Source organism: Poecilia latipinna, unplaced genomic scaffold, assembly GCF_001443285.1.
Source record: "Poecilia latipinna isolate Pla-1442-1.1 unplaced genomic scaffold, P_latipinna-1.0 Scaffold551, whole genome shotgun sequence".
In the NCBI taxonomy this organism is placed as follows: Eukaryota; Metazoa; Chordata; class Actinopteri; order Cyprinodontiformes; family Poeciliidae; genus Poecilia; species Poecilia latipinna.
The window spans coordinates 103,436-123,585 of NW_015113167.1; the positions used below are offsets into that span (position 1 = coordinate 103,436).

General features: G+C 38.4%; 1 protein-coding gene across 2 annotated transcripts in view; it reads left to right on the forward strand.

Annotated features, from left to right (window-relative positions):
• The first annotated feature begins 1,227 nt into the window (after nucleotides 1–1,227).
• Nucleotides 1,228–20,150, forward strand: part of oprl1 (opiate receptor-like 1) — an 80,846-nt gene continuing 61,923 nt past the window's right edge. Inside the window, exons 1-3 of one of the 2 annotated variants that reach the window (XM_015041425.1) lie at nucleotides 1,228–1,377; nucleotides 1,461–1,604; nucleotides 10,284–10,497. In XM_015041425.1, coding sequence (XP_014896911.1) covers nucleotides 10,310–10,497 — 188 coding nt within the window. In that variant the 5' untranslated portion in view covers nucleotides 1,228–1,377; nucleotides 1,461–1,604; nucleotides 10,284–10,309. Of the gene's footprint in view, nucleotides 1,605–10,283; nucleotides 10,498–20,150 lie in introns of both variants that reach the window. The other variant, XM_015041426.1, reaches the window with a different exon arrangement.

Below are 20,150 nucleotides of genomic sequence, written 5' to 3' on the forward strand. Positions count from 1 at the left end.
GCAAGAAATCTTTTGTTTCTCTACTCTCTTTTCTGGTATTTTTCCTCCTTGACATTTTGACACTTGCTATAAAATAGTGAGGTAAGTATATTAACTGGTATATTTTTTATAGCTTCAGGGCAGATATTTTACAGAGCTTTAAGGTAGCTTGACGTCCTGGCAGGATGGCTACATGACCCAGAGGGCTGGCAGGGCGACTGCTGATGACATCATGTGTTTACTGATCTCCAATTCCATTACGTCTTGACTTGTTTACGAGTGACGGTAAGACGGAGCAGGAGATAGACGGACAGACTGGGGCTTCAGCTGCTGTAATGGAAGCGCTGCTCCGGTTGATTTACTGGTCCGTCTACATTCTGACCATCAGCTATGAGACACGGATCATGGCTAACAGAACAAGGATCAGTTTACTGGTCCACTTACATTCCGACTTTGGGTAGTGGGAGGTTGGTTTGAACACAAACTTTGACTAGACCTCTCCAAAACCTTCATTTTGTCCTTTTAAAGGCCATTGACAGGAAGACTTGCTGGAGTTCTTTGGACTATTGTACTGCTGCACAACCCAAGTTTGGTTGAACTGATGACTGAAAAATTCTTCTTCTGGATTTTTTGCAGAAAAAAATCTTCTTTTCTGCAAAACATTCCACTTAATGTGGAGAAGCAGCTCATATAGTGATGCAAAGCTCTATCAGGTGTTTGCTAATTACTGCTGGCTAGTCTGAAGGAGCTGAGTGGGAGAGTCACAGGGAAGGGCTGCTCTGTGAGGCCGAAGCTTGTAAACTGCAGATCAGAGGAGGAGCTTCGTCCTTGAAGGCGGAGCTAGGTCCACCCAGGCGTTTTCCATGGTTGCCATGGAGATAAAAGGATTTTTCAAACATCCATGAAAGAATCACAGAAACACTCCAGGTATGTTTTTGAAGAGGGAATAACAACATCACGTGAACTAAAAAAGGTTTTAAGCTTCTTCTTGGTTAAAGTAATTGATTTTTAAGTCGTGTGTGATTTTAGTAGCCATCTATATGACTTTCTCTGCATCCTGCTGCTTCAATTTTTCATTACTAGACAGGTGATTTAAACAATTCTGAAATAAAACATATATATATATATATATATATATATAACAGACAACTGTTGGAACAGAGCACACAGGTTATGCTACAGCAGGGATGGATGGGGGAGACGGAGAGGAGGGAGTGGTTGAGCAAACCTCCATCGATCAGAGAGAAGGAGAGAGAGAGGCAGGACAAGCAGCTCCACTCTGCGTGTTCAGCCCTCCGGACTCCTTCCTCCTCCTCCTCCTCCTCCTCCTCCTCCCGTGGCTTTCTGCCTGCTGATGCTTACTGGAGGTGAAGCTGTGCTTCTCTTGCTTTCATCCCGGTAAATTCATCCCGGATCGACCTCAGTTTTTCCTCCTTTTTTTTCCTTTATTTACATTTTTGACCTGCCATCTCTGATGACAGCGCAGGTGATCAGTTGGTTACCAGACAAACCCTGAGTGAGACGGAGGGATTCAGACCCAGAAGAGTGAACGGGAACACGGAGAGGGAAGCTGCAACTTCTCGGGATTGTGTCCGCCGCTCGGATCTCAGATTCTATCGGCACCGGTAAGGGCGGATTGTGCGCAGCCTGCCGCAACAAAGCAGTTTGTTTCCCCGCTCTCTCTCTCTCTCTCTCTCTCTCTCTCTCTCTCTCTCTCTCTCTCTCTCTCATGTTATAGTGTGTGTGTCCCGGACCACCGCAGCGCGCGCTGCAGGAGAACACGCGCCCCTGCCCGCGTGTATTCCTGTCGTTGTGTTTACGTCGCGAGCTGCTCCAGGTGAAAGGTTGTCACTAGAGACATCCACAGCGCGTGACACACCAGTGAAGTGTTGCATCCGCGTGCTCGTGGGGCAAATGGTGTTTGTTTCCAGAGAGCTTGGTGCGTTTAAGTGCTCGTCTAATTGTCCTGCTGTTGTGTTTTAGTTTGGAAAGTGAATTTACTTTGAACACCTGCCGGGACTGACGTGCTTCTTCTGTTTTCTGATTGGACAGAAGGCTGTTGTTACTGTGGTGTGTACACTACCGGTGTTTTAATTATGAGCAGGTTGATGTTTATATCATCCCAAAACGTCATAAAACCCCAAATCACCGCCGTTCTGAAAAAAGTCACAAAACTAGATGATTGAAATAAGTCTGAAGCTTAAATAATCCAGGGTCAGAGGTGGAGACAAGGTCTGCAGGGAGTTTGTTCGAGATTTAATCTAAATAAATGCGATGCAGACCTAATGAATTCACTTTATTTATATGACACCTTTTCAAAACAGAATTAAACTTCACAGGAATACAATTTTAAAAATCTAATTATGTAGACAGATTCACTGCAATCCCTCACACCAAGCATGTGGTGACAGTAGAAAGGAGCATCTAAATTTTTGCAGGAAGAAAAATCCAACAACTCAATGTTTCTGCAGGAGAACAACGACTTTCTGTCCTTCTTTTGTTTCTTCACCTAGAGAAATGCTGTCAAAAGATAAGATCTGTTCGGTACAATCAAATCTACAGATTTAAAACAAGACCAGGAGACACAACAACAAGCCAGTGATTCTCAAACTGTAAGCTTTTACTCTTTCATAATTTACTAATCACTGAAACATTCCTAATTAAATCGAAGCTTAAGGTGTTAATTTGCAATCATTTGTAAATGAATCATGCTGATTGAACCTCACACATCAGGGGACAATTTGCTTACTATTAATCCAGTGAACTTTAATTTAAAACATAAATGTGAATCATTGATTTTTTTAACTACTATGAATTATTCTTTGTATGAGCAGTCATATTCTATAAAATTAAAGAGTTTACAACACTTTATTGATGTAGCTTTAAATAAAGTCACAAAAAATAACTGATAATTGATTTCATATTTAATGACTAATTTTAAAAAAATCACATGACTTGTCTAAGCCAATCAAAACAGAGACAGACCTTCGACGCTGTTGGTCATTTGGCACTGCCATTCGCTTCTTATACTTATTACCTTAAAACATGGGATCTGTTTAGTTTTCAATTTTCACAAACTATGGAAATAAACTGTCATACAAATGGTGAAATATGAGTCATTTATTCAGCTGAATATTAAAAATAAAAAATGTATTACAGCCCTTTTTCCTTTCATTTTAATTCTGATCTCTAGAGATTATAGAAAGTTATTTTGAATCCTCTTTTATTAAAGTTGGTGCAAAACCCTGGTGGGTTATGAATTGATGCTCCCTCACTATGGAAGACCCCATAGTAGACGGCGCTATTTTACATAAAAAAGAAAGGTTATTACTAAATTAATCACAAAACTCGCAAGGGTAAGAAATAGCAATGGGGCGAAATCATCAGTATTTTATATAAAAAAAACAACAACAATGGAAAAAGTAGTAAAACTCAGATTAAAATAAAAACTTTTACCTTCAGCTTTTTAATAGATTTCTAATTTCAAGAGACCAAAACTGAGAGCTTTTCATAGAATAAATGAAATGAGAAATAAAGTAGGAAATCTTTGTGAAAAATGAAACATTTTTATAAGATTAGATACGTTAGCTAAAGAATAACCATTCTAACTTTACATTCTGCCTAATGTAATTTAATTATTGTAAAGAAAAAATCATAATTGACCTCCATCCCTCACATATTAAAAATGAGCAGCATGCATCGTTGTTTTCCTTTTCTTATGGATAATTATGTTAAATATGTCAGAAATACAATATTTCACATCTCTGCTCTAGAAGAAAATAATGAATATCTTTTAAAAAATATTTTTGCAGGAATTAAATCCCCTGGAAATACTCTGCATACCTTAAATTTATCTGAAAGTGTGTTTGCCTCATGCTGCTCGTCAACCTGCAGTAAGGGCCCTTCAAAGAGGAGAAGCTTGCTGGGTAATTGCTATTTCACTGCATGATTACATTTTTGCATCTTTAAGCATTTTGAGTCTCTGTGAGGTGGGAAAATATTTTGAATGTGGGTAAAACTGAAGTGCTCACCGGCTCACTGTTGAGCTCCTCATTTTTCTTTTTCGGTTTTTAAGAATTCCTGATGACAAAGTTTTAATGGAGAGCTCACCTTTTCTAAACTTTTTTCCTTTAATTATATTCAGGCTGGCAGCAACAGCTGAGTGAGAATCTCTCAGAAGGCTTGCAGTTTTCAGAAGTCATCAATCATTAATGTTTTTATTTTAACCGTAATGCTTATGTAACCCAGGTTATTTTGGGGCAACCCAGATATTTTTAAGACATTTTGTCTCCCTTTGTATTTTTATCCTGCCAACCCCTTTAGTACAAAGGTTGAAATCCTGTGAGATTTTGTGGGATTTGAGGTTGTTAACGTGGATGGCGCCTGGTGTTTGGTCTGGGTGTGGTGTGCAGGGAAGTTTAGCTGCTGCAGGTGCCCTTTAAATGTTTTAAATGATTGTTTTTCATTTCTGACTGTGGTATTCTTACTGAAATGCCTTACAGTTTAATCTTAAGTAGAAAGAGTTTTCTTGGACTTAGAAATTGGAAGAAATGAACTGGTGAGTGTTTGTCCTGTTGTTATGCTAATGCTAACATTAGCATGCTATATTAAGGCTGATGCTATGTTTTGATGTTGAATTATGACCATTGAGCTAATTTGTTCAGTACTGTATATTATTGTCTGATGGTTCAACATTTAACATGCAGTTCTATTATTAATGAAGATGAATAATCTGAATTAATGCCGTTATATTGGGTTATGATAACCAGTCAGGCGAATCATGTATACGTTTGTATATTTCCTCTTACTTATAGGAAGGAAGTGTTTATAGTATTACTAATGACTTGATATTGACTAAGGAAACGGACTCACTGTTGGTCCTGTGTAATCAGGCCTGGTCTTTATCAGTTTATGAATGCTTTTGAAAGAATTCAATTCAATCAACTTCTTTGTAAATATTTGTGGTTGATGGAAAGTTGAACCAGTTATTTGTTGATGAAAGTTTAACTTTTAACTTTAAATATTTTTCTAACTACAGTATAAATCACCTTTTGCACTTTTTTCTTTTTTGTGTTATGCTGAAGACGACACTGATCCTCCCTGAGTCGTATCTTTAAGTCTTCTGATAAATTCCCTCTTACTTTAATTACTTATCACCTTAATTTAAATTGATTGCTGCAACATACATGCTGCACTTACAACCACACTTAATGCTAAAATGCTTATAAATCTGAGCAATTTGATGTTGAATAATGTTATTTTATCCATTTCCAATGCTGTTGCTATGCAATTGGCTGCCATCATTCTAATAAGGATTTCACTCTAAAAGGTGTTTTCTTGAATAACACCAATCAGTTCTTGTTCCGGTTCTGTTTGGGAACTGCAGCAGATTTCATTAAGGAATACTGCAGGTTTGAGTTCTGCTGGCTCCTGGTTGACATTTTATGATTTATGGATTTGATTGTGTGGCTTGTGTTGTATTGAACTGGATGGTATGCAACTGGATTTGAGTCTGAAGCTGATTGCATTAGATCCAGTTGTAACTGGATTGTTCTGGAATGAATTCAAGCGGACTAATTGGATTGGATGTAACTGGATTTGAATTTGACCTGTATGTTTTTCTTTTTGTTTGTTTTTTGTAAAGTGTCCTGGATGACTCTTGTGGGTAATTGGTTTTATTCTAAATAAACTCATGAAGTGAACGGTTTCCCCGGTCTGATGAGCCTGTGAAGCTGCAGATCCAGCCTGCCTTGTTGTTGCTAGCTAAGGGTTGATGCAACAAAGCGCTGCCTCTCTGAAAGCTCCAGTATCAGCTTTAGACACAACAAAAAGAAACACTGCATAACATATTTACTGCAGTAGAGACGTGAAGCAGGAACAGTATTTTTTTTCTACTTGACCTTAGACATTAAAACATCTGTAAACACATGAGCAGGTTGAAAATAAGCAGAGACTGTGACTTCCTCCGGTTTACCTGAACTGTTTGGGCTTATTAACAACTGTTTGTGTTAGATGTTTCCTCTGAGGAGGCAGAGAGATGAACCAATGTTTGGTGCCATGTACCTGCAGACTCATTCTGCTGATAACATTTGTGTATATTTAGTTAGCAATATTTATTGCCTGCCTGTGTTTAATTTTCACCCCAGTTTTCTTCTGTTATTTCTCTAAAATGCAACTGCTTGGGCTTCTTGACATCTCCTATACAGATCTGGCAAAAGTTTATTGCTGGTCTTACGTAGTGTGTGGCGCTATGTGTAATTCATTTTTTTCAAATATAATCAAGCACACTTCCTTTAATACTTGGATTGTTCATTGTTTACTGAATGTGTGATGAATGTCAAAGACTCCAAGGCACAGCAGCAAAAACCTTTTCCCTATTTTCCATATATAGAAAGAATAGTGTCCCCTAGAGGCTCAATTGCAGTGTTGCACAAAACAAAGAAATGATGGGAGTCATTTCTGTGTCTGGCCAGCTGGTTGTACATAAATGCATGTAAACTGACATTTTTAGTACATGAAAATCAGGAACTCTTCTGAAGAATAAGAAAAAATAAATGAAGTCATGCATCGTTTTATTTAAAATGACAACAGAAAGAGTTTTGGTGTCTACACAAATTTTACACTTTATTTACTGTTACTAATTACACTTTCTGAGCCATTTGAAATGAGGTTTGTTGCAATAAGTTGTCAATTTGTTTCTTCATTTTATCAGTTTCACTTTGGCTCTTATGGTCCTTATTCCACTGACTGAACAAATTAAAGTTGTTTTTAGATGTGCAGCTTGTGAAGCTATTGGTGTATCTAAATGTGCTAAATTAATAATTCAGTACATTTGTGTCAAACGTTTCCAGTCAGTTCTATCGTATCGATATCAGCCGATGCTAAACATCAGATATCAGTACTGGAAGTTTAAAAAAGTGGATCAGTGAATCCCTAAGTTTAGCTACATGTTTGCCATTGTCCCAAACTTATGCAAGTTTCAGTTTGTTTGTCTTTTGTTTGCTATTGTTGCAAGATTCTGGATTCAACACACCTTTACAAAATGGCGGCAGTCAAAGGTTGACATGAAGAAGGCAAACGCCACTATTCTGTAAACTTCCTAAAGGTGCCTCACATTTTAACTCCACTTTGTGATCATCTGAAGTTTAGTTATTTTAGAGAAAATCACTTCAAATACTGGGTTCACATTTGTATTTTTTCTCATATCTGAACTAAACTGCAAAGGTAAGGAAAATATGTACTGACACCAGTAAGTCCTGAAAGAATGGAAAACACAACATCACTGCTGGGAGAAATTCCAGGCTTGTCAGCCATGATTACATTCTTCACTGCTGGTGATAGAAATTTTACATGACACAGAGAAAAAACGTTTTATTAAAATCCAACAAATGCAATGTGAAAGTTGAGAGCATTAATGAGTTGGCACATCAAATGTGTTGTCAAGTGCAAGATGTCACGTTGTTGCTTCATCAAAACCAAAGCATGAACAAATGGTCTTTAATTTGATGTTTTCAGTTTTAGTAAAATTATTCACACGCTCATCAACAGGAATATCATTTGATTTCATGGATTTCAGTTATGATGCTGCAGCTGCACTGCTGCCTTGCAGGAAGAAGGTTCAGGGTTTGAATCCCAGCCTGGGCTGTTTCTGCATGGAGTTGGCATGTAGCATGTTCTCCCAGTGCATGCCTGGTTCTGCAGGTGTTCTCCTCTCAGCTCAGAGCTGTCAGGTTAATTTGTCCAATTTGTGTGTCTGTGTGATGGACTGGTGTCTGACTCCGCCTCCCGCCTAATGACTGGTGCAGGTATTCACTGTGATGGATGGATTTTAATCACTTATTTGAACTGTTTTATCTCTTCTGGATAAAAAAAGATGATGCAACAATTTCTTTTAATAACACAGTTTGGTGTGCAAGTTTGCTTTTATTGTGATTTTGTTTCTAATCCACATAAGGGATATTAGAGGCTCATATATTCACACACTGATGTTTGACTGAACGTCCTTTAACAAGCTGCAGAGAAATCAACTCTTTTGGAATAATCCTGTTTAATATTCTGCCTTGGTCGAGCTCATTTAAAGTGGTTGACTTCTTGTCACAGACCAAGCTTTGAAATAAAGTTCATACATTTTCAAAAAGTTTTCCAAAGCCATCTTTGATGCACTTTTGATTATTACGCTGTTGGAACGCCCAACAGTGTCTGTTTTAACACGGTTGTTGATTTTAGTTGAACTTTATTCTGAAGCTGCCACACATAGATTGGTCAGGTTAAGGCTGCAGTATGTAACATTTATAAAAATATTTTCTTACATATTTGTTGAAGCAGTCACTATGTCTTCCTTCTCTCAGTGCTAACAACCAGAGCTGATCAGTGGATGTAAATTTGACCTTTTTCTGTTGTGAATACATGATATGAACAATGCTGAACACAACAGACCAGGGTTAAAACGATTAATCACCATGAATCATTTACTGAAGTAATTGTCAATTATTTTAGTAACTGATTAATCATTAACTGGATTAAATAAACTCTAGAAAAAGGCTATTTGCTAAAAACAACTCGGAGCAGTAATTAAACAAAAACTGGACAAATTATGGATACATTTTGTATTTAATATGTGAATATTTTCTGTTAATTACACCCAGTTAAAAAAACTCATAATAAACCTTTTCTAATTATTAATCTGAAAAATAATCAACAGATCAGCTGATCACTGTGTTGTTGAGTCAAACAGAAGATCTGAACTTTTCTCATGTTGGAAGTATTTTTATTATCTTTGTTCACTAATGGAGTGCTTTTAGGCAATAACATTTTTATTTTCCTATTTAAAAAAGGAACTAAGCGATTTAATTTTTGACTTTTAACATATTTCTAATATTGTATAAAAAGGCTTAAATGGTAAAATAATTTTTAAAATCCAGAATAATCGATTGATTAATAGATTACTAACCTAGCAGTTGGTTGCCGCCCTACAGAATCCTACACTGCAGTGATTTAAAGTGAAGCCCAGATATCCGTCACCGTGTGTGAGACCTGCACTCCTGCTCACCAAAACATGGGAGTCATTAGTGCTGCTTTGTCCTCTCACACGTACCTGAAGTGGTATAAAGCAGCCCACCCAGCGCGGCGTTGCAGCCTTACATGGAAACACACTAACGGCTCTGACTTCAACTCCTTATTCATGAAAGCTCAGGCAGCCAAAACACACACACACACACACACACACACACGCTGCTGCCGCTGCCGCCGTGTGTTTTTGAAAACTTTGGACAACAAGAGACCAGGCAGGAGTGGAAAACGACGTAGACAGAAGGAGTGCAGGAATGGAGGAGCGTCTGTAAGGCCTGAACCCGGAGCTGAGCAGGAACCCAGGGGAAACTCGGCTGCACAGTGAAGTTACTTTGCTTTTTTTCATGTGATGAATATTCATGACCAGCAGGAAGATGGAGGCTGGTGGTTCACTGCGTCCTTTTGATGTATTGCTGATGCAGGCTGCATGCAGCGGTGTTGCAGTGTTTCCCACAGAATTAGGTTGTTCTTGTGGCAGCAGCTGATGTCGGCGGTGGGAGGCGTGTGTGTGATCAGAGCCTCACACACACCTGAACATGTGACTGTTTATAAAGTCTCCACGGTGACAGATTTATTTGCCTTAACAATATGATCAGCTGCCTCCTGCTTACCAGATACATACTGATCCCACACAACCTGCAAATAATCAGTTATTTAGAGTGACGTTAATTAGAGGAGTTGGTTGCCATCTTTAAGCTAGCGGACCGCCAGCCTGTTTAATTTTTCTATAGCATATAACTCCAGGTTATTGGAGAGAAATATGCTAGTTCATGGAGCATATCTAAAATAATCAGAAAACATGACTGCTTGGGAAGCTGAAATACGTTGGCACTGTGCTACATGTGATTGTCCTTGGTGCTGATTGGCTGTAGCCCAACCAAAAACGGTAGACTGTAGATGTTAGCTTCCACGACATCCACTGTGTATGAAAGCATATTATCGTATATTTGGTTTTTGAACTATTAAAAAGGCAGCTGTGAATGTTCAGAGTGCAAAATGTCTTAAATTTTCTGCTTAGAAATTTGAACATCAACCAAAGTAAAAATATTGACCTGAAACTGTTCAGGTCTCAGTCAGTGAGGTAAGAAAAACGTGAAACGCAGAGAGTATGTAAACATCTGGCCTCGGTCATTGTTGTCAGAGTTGGCGTTGAGAAGCGGATCATCGTAATGAACTTTGTGGCTTGCAGCAGCCAGCTGTGGCGTTAACATGTCTCTCCTGTCTCTCTTGGGCAGGAGCGGCGGCTTCGTTTCATCCAGACATGGATTTTCTGGACCTGCGGTTCTTCAACAGCTCCTTTTTCAACGAAAATTTCACCGATGACTTCAACAAGACGGAGACAGAAGCCCTGCTGCCAGCGGGCTTCAGGGTCACCATCGTGGTGGTCTACATGATCGTCTGCGTCTTCGGCCTGGTGGGGAATTTCCTGGTCATGTACGTCATCATCAGGTGAGCCCAGAACGCTTCCTTCATTTTACCAGGTTTGTTTTACAGTGATGTCAACGCTGCATGTCTAGCAGCTAAACCAAGCATGAAATGCAAACAGGCCACTTTTTACCATTTCATTAAAATCCTGCTGGTAAGTATGGATCAGCAGCAGGTTAGTTTCATGCTTAAAGCTTTTATAAATCTGTAATTAAGTTGAAAAATCTTATTTAGCTTTTATTTTGTAGTGTAAAACTGAAACAAGTGTAACAAAGTAAAACACCTTTTTTGTGAAACTTGATTTATTTGGTGCCCAGAGGTAGAAACTTTTACCTGAGTAACTTTTCTGAAAAATGTAATTTCACCAGACTGTCATCTTTACTGTTTCTTGAGTTATGAAGGTGTTGCTTTTTCACTTAAGCATAATTTCTGCATAAACTGCCAAATAACTTCTCTAAATAAAGAACCATCATATTTAACCAGAAATACAAACACAACTACTGATATGTTAAAGTGAGACTTTAATATGTTTTTTCATTCATAAAAACATCTGGTTACTTTTTATTTGAGTAAAATGATGCTGAAGTTATGTTTTTCTTACTGGAGTATAATTTTTGCTGCCTTTCTTCATCAACCCTCTAACATGTCAGGTGTTGCCTCCAGGATTTCAGACAAACATTGTGGATTTGTTGAAAGTTTGTTTTGCTGCAGCTTCTGTTTGTGTATGTCTATGATTATAATAGTCCTCAGAAAAAGACTCGCATCAATACAATAGTTTGCAGAACTTTAGCCTCATTGAAAAGGCAAATATTTGGTATCTGGAGGCTTCCATGTTAAGCAAACCAACAGGAAGCTCTGACCACACGTTAGCTTGGCAATGAAGTTCAGGAAAATGTGAGTTTTTGTCATATTCAACCTTATAACTCTGAAATGTTCTGTCAGGTTCAAACCAGGACTCAGGCTGGGAACAGTTCTGTTTATTTTAAAGCTAACTATTTTCTGTAAACTCTGAAAAACCACCCATAACTTGTGGTGAGCAAAATATGCGTCAAAGTGTGTCACGCTGAAAGGCTTTCAGCTGTTTCACATGACAACAAGCCTCATCACACAATGTCACCATCTGAGGATCCTACACTTGTTAACCTTTAGTTCCTGCAAAGAGTCATTGATAAATATCTGAGTTCTGTGAATGGCTTGTACAATGTTTCTTCACAAACTCATTCAACAGGCTCCTCCTTTGTTCCCCATCCCGGTCTGCAGGATGCAGGAAGAGACGGTGCATTCGCCCTAAAGGTGAATGCCTCCGCTCCCCTGTGACGCTCTGAAGGGACAAATAGGCATCGCTAATGGATGGATTGAAGAGAAATGTCCCTCACTTTCCCTTGCTTCTTTCATGCAAACGTGTAATTGCTCAATCTAACTAAAAATCTGTGTCGAATTCTCCAGTGCCAGCTCTGTCAGGCAAGAACATCACAATGTCCAGAAAACAGTTTGGAAAAAGGACAAGAAGCGCAAAAACTTCCAATTTTACCTGATGTTTTTAAAGGTTTATTAGTGATTAATATTCAATTGAATGTGATTCCACACAGTATTTCTGAATTATATTGAATCCAATATTAGTATTGCTGTTAGGGCTGATAACTGATATTTATCAATACAATATATTTTTCTTCTGACCTTTTTATCAACTTGGAAAAAACAACCACATTACTGACTTCACCACCGCTTCTCTGCTTCAATTACACGACCCACAATCCTTTGCTGCATCACTGTCACATGACCGACCTCTGCTATTTCCCCTCCAGAAACAAACAGCGACAAGATGGAAGTAAATATTGGGTGTTAATATTGGCCCAGTTCCAGTTTCATTTATTGAGCCGACACCAAAATTTAACTAATGTATTGATTCCGATGTTAGATAATACAGTCAATAATATACATATATATTTATATCAGTTCATTCATTTAAGCTTGATTTGAAGGCTAAACTATGAACTACATGCCTCTTAAACAGCTTCTGTTTAATTTTGAGTTTATTACTTGCTGGTTGAGTTAATGAATTTAGCCTTTTTTAAAGTGTCGTCAAAGAAAAGACTAAAGGAAACAATACAAACAAATAAAGAACAACATTCAGTTAAGATAAATTGTATTAATTCTTTTTAAGTACATGAAAGAAGCAACACTTAACCTACAAACTCATGTCCTTTGAAAGCAGAAATGCATTCTTACCGACACAATGCTCTTTCTTTTTCAGATAATCCGGTTAAATAACCGGCCAGTTACATCGCTGTGGAAGAGAAACTCTTTTGTATATCGAGTGCAACTGAAATTTTTCTTCCCCCCGACATATACTGAAAGTTTTGTCTCTGGTGGTGTGCCTACGTGAGGTAGAGAGAAAAACGAGCAAACAAAAGTCAGAGAGCTGCGACGGTCGCGTGTCGACTGTGGGAGGCCAGAACGGTCGAGGGAGAGGAGAGCACTACCAAGTCTTAGCAGTGGCTCAGAAACGGCTGCTGCTGCTGCTGCTTGGCCTCGAACTGAAGTGGAGACGTACCAAAACTAAAAAGCCAGAAACACGCAGGCAATGGAGAGGAAAAGGAAAACAGGAGCAGTAAACTTCAGGACAACACAGACAAACTGGGACAAAACATTCAGGCAGAATATTGAAGCAAAACAAATAACTGCTCAGTTTTGGTTCACAGTTGTAACTAAAGTGGAGATGCTGATCTTTAACTGATGGTGCAAAAGCAAACAGTACAGCATGCAAACAGATACTGTCTGTCAGACACGGGGGAGGAGGGCTGGTGCTGTGGGGTGGAACTGCAGCCACAGCAGCAGGACATTCTGGAGTCAGTCGACTCAAACACTGAACCAAATCCACAGCAGAATGGCTGCAAAGAATGGCCCAGTCAAAGTCAAAACACTAATACATAGAAAATACTTTATTGTGATTTCTGGCAACAATTTAGGCGCAGTTCTTCTTCTTCCAGGTTGCCTTGTTTCATCGTGAAATCTCTACTTAAAAACTGCAGTTTGTGTTTACTCCGGTTTGGTTGTCTGATAATAAAATCAGGTTTAGTATATACTCTTAAAAACATGTAAAGGCTAGAGATCATCTGATGTCGTCCTCTTTGTAAACAGAAATCAATAAAAGTCGCAGCGCCGCTGGGAAGCCCCCGAGTGAGTGTTGTTTTGATTTCCCCAGCCTTCCATTGGCTCGTCCCCTGACAGCACTTTGCATGTTTCCACCGCTCAGTGGTGTCAGAATGAAAACAGAGCAAAAACAAGAGAGTTGTAGCTTTCAGCGGGAGCATACCGCAGTGCAGATGATAAGCAGGGATTCCAGAGCTTCTGTTCATCGCTGCTCATACAAAAGTGAACACAGAAAATATAACAGCCTGGAAGGAGACGGTGGACAGCTGGGGCCGAGCTTCAAGTTGTCCTCCTAACATGGCTTTTCTTCTTCTTCTTAAGGGGGGAAAACGGCTGCCTGCTGGGGATCCTGTGAGAAAAATGGGCTCTGTTTCCATAACAACAGACAGGTTTTACAGTATAGAACATAGCCAGCCCAAAGAATCACAGTAACATTCCCCCTCAGAGGGAAAACAACAGAGGAAGGAGGAAAGTGAAAGAAATCTCGCATGGCTTCACAGAAACACGCCTTGAAGGAACCGGCTCAAGTGGAAATCATGTTTCAAAATAAGTGTGTTCAGAATCTCAAAGCTGCACTCTGATTGGAGGAGATTTCCAATTAAAAAATCATCAATACATATAGGAGAGAAAAAATAATGTGGAACCTTTATTGATCTCAGTTTGGGTTCAGGGTGAAATGGTGTACTAGGAAAATCAACATCAAAATATTCACAAATGTATAAAGAGTTTGTTTAAACAAAACCTTTAACATGGATGGTAGATCACTTTATTCATCCCCAGGTTTCAGGTATCCAGTAGCTGATAAAAAAACCTACATGCATGAGTAGGATGAAAATATATTAAACTAAGACACTACCAAAGTAAGAGTTTATAAAAATAACTGACTACTGTAGCTAACAGATGAAAGCGATAAATATAGCAGATGAAAACAAGCATAAGCAGTTTTCTCCTTCTCCCTTATACACCATGTGAAGTTTTTTAAAATGTTATTTTATTAATATGTTTTTCTACTATGTATCTAATATTTCTGATGATGGCTGAATGATGCCCATTTCTTGTCTTCTGATCCTGGTATGAATGTTGGGCTAAACATTAGCCTTCAGACATAAAGCGACCGTTGGGTCGCAGTGCAGGAAACAAAATGCAGAGGAACATTTTAAAATTTAAATCAGTTAAAATCATCGACAAAAAACCTCTGAGCTCACAAAGGCTGTGCAACATGTTGATTTCTGACTAATTCTGACTAATGTTTGTTAGTAAAGGAGTGAAGAAAGAATGAACATGCAGACAAAAATGACAGAACAGATAACATGAGTCAGTTAGAAGATTCAAAGTGAATTTCCTTCATGCAGGAGGTTGTTACCTAACAGCTTAGGAAACTGCTTTTTTGGCCAGGCAGAAATACACTGCTCAAAAAAATAAAGGGAACACTCAAATAACACATCCTAGATGTGAATGAATGAAATATTCTCATTGAATACTTTGTTCTGTACAAAGTTGAATGTGCTGACAACAAAATCACACAAAAATCATCAATGGAAATCAAATTTATTCACCAATGGAGGCCTGGATTTGGAGCCACACACAAAATTAAAGTGAAATGTTCCCTTTATTTTTTTGAGCAGTATATTTAAATTAGTCTCCATTTTATGGATGGAGAAAAGATTAAATTATTTGTGAAGCATTAAGGATTTCTGCTGTAAATTTAAAGCACCGCCTAACATCTCAGGCAGTCCAAACGTTTCAAAGAAAACAAACAAAAAGATTTACTTGAGGAGCCTTTTAAGAGAAGCAAACAAGTAAAGTGAAAAGATTCATCTCTAAAGCTGTTTGACTTTAGCTTGTCAAACAGCACCAGAAGTGGATTCAGTTTCTTTGGAGTCGTAGCAGTGAGCATATGATTAAATTACCAGGATAAAACATTTTATAGCCAGGAACCGAGTTCAGCTGATGTCAGGAACACGTTGGAACAGGCTTCCATTAGTTAGTTTAAATACTGTTTTATAGTAAAGTTTTACAGTTTAGGCAAAAAGAAATGACAATAACTGTAAACTTTAGGGTTCCAGTATATACAGGCTCTAATAATTTAAATCTGACTTTGTTCAAAAACACACCACAGATCTAATCTGATCTGTTTTACTCTCTCCTCTTTTCTCACATCAACTCTGTTTTATTTCAGCCAATTTCTCAACAAAGCCAACCTCATTTACATATTTTCTTACTTTCACTGCCACAGAGAAAACTGTCATGGTTTTAAAATGAAAATTGGCTCATTAAGACTATGTTAGTAATTGTGGCCCCCAATTTTAAACCATTAGATTTGAGTTGCTCTTTACTACTCATAATAATAAAAATCATGATCCTGATTTTGCATGTCAACCCATAAAACACTCCATCATTTTAATACAATGTTCCTGCTGTTTCTGTTTTGGCTATAGTTTTCTCTGGACTGGTTTCAGGCGCTGGTTAGAAGTAACTGTCAGGATCTTTGGTTGTTTTTTTGTTCTGATTATTTCATTCTGTGTGTCTGTCTTTGATTGGATCATTTCACTTTAGTTCAGTTCTTCTTAGTGTTTCTAGTTTATCGTATTTCCTAGTTATTCCTTAGTGTTGGATTTATTTCCTAGTCTGCTGTGTGCTCTCACTCGTCCCTGTGTCATTTTCTCTCCCTCTCCCTTCACACCAGGTCACCTCATCAGTCCAGGTCTTTTGTTCACATTCCTCCTCCCAGTATTCAAACCCTTCTCTTGCTGGTTCCTCCTGTTATATCCAGTTATTCTCCCTGTTTCTTCCCTGCTGGGGTTTTCATTGGATTTCTGGTTTTTGTTCTGCTCTGGCTCCCTGTCATCTTTGTGCGTTTGTTCATCATTATGATCCATCATCCCAGCTCCTGTCTGCATTTTGGTTCCACCAACAAACATAACTTTACAGTAACAGAACATTTCAGAAACACATCTAATCAAGTGTCTTTGTTTCCTTTCTCAGGCAAATATCTTGGTACACTTGAAATACGACTAACTTTCAAATAACTTTTCAGGAAGATATGATGTGGTGTAAAACTCCAGTCCTCTTGGGCTGCAGTCCTGCAGTTTTTAGATGTGCCACATGTACAAAACACTGGAATGAAATGGCTTTATTACCTCCTCCTTGTGCAGATCACTTCTCCAGAGTCCTGCTAACAACCTAATTATTCTGTTCAGGTGGTGCAGCAACATCTGAAGTTGCAGGGCAGCGGCCCTGCAGGACTGGAGTTTGACACCTGCGATAAAGGAGCTTCTTTTAAATACATATTTCATTGATATTGATGAAAGAATACTAGTTCCACTGGCAGAATATTTCACTTATAATGTGGGAAAAATGTCTTATTATAAGTGAAATATTCAATCAATCAAATTTTATTTGTATAGCACATTTCAGCAGCAATGCATTTCAAGGTGCTTTACATAATTAAAAAACAAAATAAAAACATCATGTGACATTGAATGAACAGTAAGAAAGAGATAATCTTCAAATGCAGATTATAAAAAACCTTTTAATAAACATTAAGCAACTACTGACTTTAAACAACCTCCTATGTCTTGCTAGTAAATTGTTAGTTTCGTTGTATTTCAAGTGTACCAAGGTATTTGCACTGCAAACCAGACCAGAACTACGTGGTAAGATTGATATTTTCCTCAGCTTCATTCCTCTTGTCTCTCCTGTCCACCTGCAGCTGGATCCTAACGGGGCAGAAATTCACCATGAAAATCTTCCTTAATGTGCATTAGTGCACACAATGAAAACCTTCTTTGACTATCATAGAAGCCAGCATCCACAGCCTTCCTTCTTTCTAATCAGCTCTATGGAGAAAGAATTATGCTACTGGATTGGCTGCTTTGGCAGCACCAGCCAATAGCATCCCAGCTGCATTCTCCTTAAATATTAGTAATGCTTTAAAAAAGACCCATAAAGAGGCTAATGTTCTGCAAATAATTTGGACTTGTGTTAAACCTAAAAGTCTGTGAATGTTGATCCAAACATAGGTGGGGGTCGACTGTATTGTGATGATCAGATATTCTCTAACATCTTACGAATGTGTTGAACCTTTTCACACTCAACACTGACGAAGCCCAAATGTAAATGTTTAAAAAGCAGTCTGTAACTTAACATTCAGATTCCTGCTTACACAACAAATGCTTCCTTTTCTGGAATATTGCTTATTGATTTTTATTTTTGTCAAAGTTACCCAGAAATCCACCATTAGCAGTTTGTGCATCATGTTGTTTTCTGTTGGAGAGGAGATGAAAGGCCAACTTCGGCTACCAGCAGGACCAGATTTTGCATGATGATTTTCCAGGCTCTTACTAACTGCAGCAATTAAAGCCGGCCTCTTTTATAGCCTGGTGTGGCCGTGTGTGCAGCCATTGCAGTCGGTATTTTTGGGATTACTCCTCTCTCGGCCCTTTCTGTTGTTTCGTGTCTGAATACAAAGAAGACATTTCCAGTTTGGCTTAGAGCCCAGGAAACAACTGGAAAGGTAATCAGGCACAGATGGTTTGACAAAAAGCTGTTACAGTTACAGAAAGGATTTAAAACGTGTTCATGTCTGCTTTGACCTCTCGTTAGGCTGCTCTTCAGAGGTCCATGTGTTCTTCATTCATGTTGATTAACAGCTGCTGTTCCTTTTAAATAGGAAAAAAAAGATGGTTCAATATGTTATAATACGATTTATTCTCCTGAATCTGCAGCTCTTGCTTTTTAACGGGACACAGGAGTGTCGTTATCACTCCTCTGATGGAATCTGTTCACTCATTAGTTGCTCCTTCATGCATCTCAAAGTGTAATCCTAATGCGAGCTGCAGCTCATTCCTGATATCCTGCATGACAAGTGATGCACTAGTTAAGAAATGAAACACTGAGATGTTTTATCTGCTGAGGTTTGGAAAAAGTGGGGATTGACTGCAGGTGGCAAAAAAAGTGTACANTTGTNCCAAAAATTCAGAAATGTTGAGATTAATCTAAGAAATTTTCTAGGAATAACTTCAAAATTTCTGACAAAACTTGTGATGTTTGTAGCTCAGAAAAGCTCCAAAAGTTGAAAAGTTTTGAACTTTAACACTCTGAAATTTCCTTGTTTTTTCAGAAAATTTCTGAGATTGATCTGAAAATGTGAGTTTTTTGGCAGACATTTACTATTTTTCTAAATACAATGGCCCTTACAGCAATTGGGTGTGATATGTTTTAAGTAGGGCTGCACCGATTGCAGTTTTTTGGCCGATTAACGAGCTTTAAAAAGCCTGACCTGCCGGCTCCAATTTTGGCTGATAACATTGTATTTTCTCTGAAGTGTCACTAAATATAACATGAAAGCCACAGTATGGACAGCAGTGAGGCGACTGTTAACTTGTGCAGATATGACCTGGTTGGCCACTCTGTGGGAGAGCAGAAGAGGTCAAAGGTTGATCTTTAGGCTTTTGCTCAGGTAGATATTATCGGTGGATAAGGTCAGCTTCATATTTAAGTAAAGGCTGATCACTGTAGTCCCAAAATTAAAGAAATTAGTTTTAGTTTTAAGATGATGAATAAATGGAGGATTTTTCTTCCAACTCCAGGACTCAGTGGAGGGTCCTGACAGAAACACAGGAGAAGTCACAGAGACGGAAGGGTTAATGTGATTTCGTGTTGATTTTGTCTAATTTATTTTAATGTTGTGTGTGATTTTGTGTCCCCCTTCTTGTTTTATTAGTAATCTGATAAGAATAACAAACACTGATTACTGCATTTGTTTCATGACTATTATGATTATGTGGAAATTTAAACTGAAAAGCAAATTGTTTCATCTCATTTGTGACCATTAAAACTAGAGGATGCATGTTTCTGCAGACGTTTCTATCTGGGCCTGCTCATAAGCTAGCCACATCATGTGTGTGTGTGTGTGTGTCTGCACATACATGCCACAGGGTAATGACTGCGTCTTCCTCCTTGCTAATGACCACGGTGAATTATGGGGCCATTTACTATGAACTGCAAATGAATCCCTCTCTACTGAGAGCAGAGAGTCAGACTGTGTGTGTGTGTGTGTGTGTGTTTGTTTGTGTGGGGACACCAATTATAGCTGGTTGTCACATGACTTCCCTATTTCTATAAAACAGACACAGACTCATTTGCATACATGTAGGGGTTGCATGCTCCTCATCCATGCAGCTCTCTGCTCTCAGTCTGATTTTTTTTTAAATAGTCTGGAATCAGTCCTAATATTAATCGTCAAAAATAAAAATATCAAAAATGTTTGAACACAACTGAGTAAAATGTTTATGTCAAAGGAAAGGCCATAACAAGATCTTAAAATGTGTGCTTTTTAATCCTTAGAAACTTGGATGGACAACATGACTTTGTTTGGTTGAATCAGCACAGAAGGATTCCTCCACCGTTTTGGAAGAATGGAAATATTTTGGGTTCCCAGTAGTCAGTCAAACACAGAAACAGAGACAACCTGTTATGATGCGTCTGTTGACAGAAGAGACTAACTGATAGCTGCCTTACTC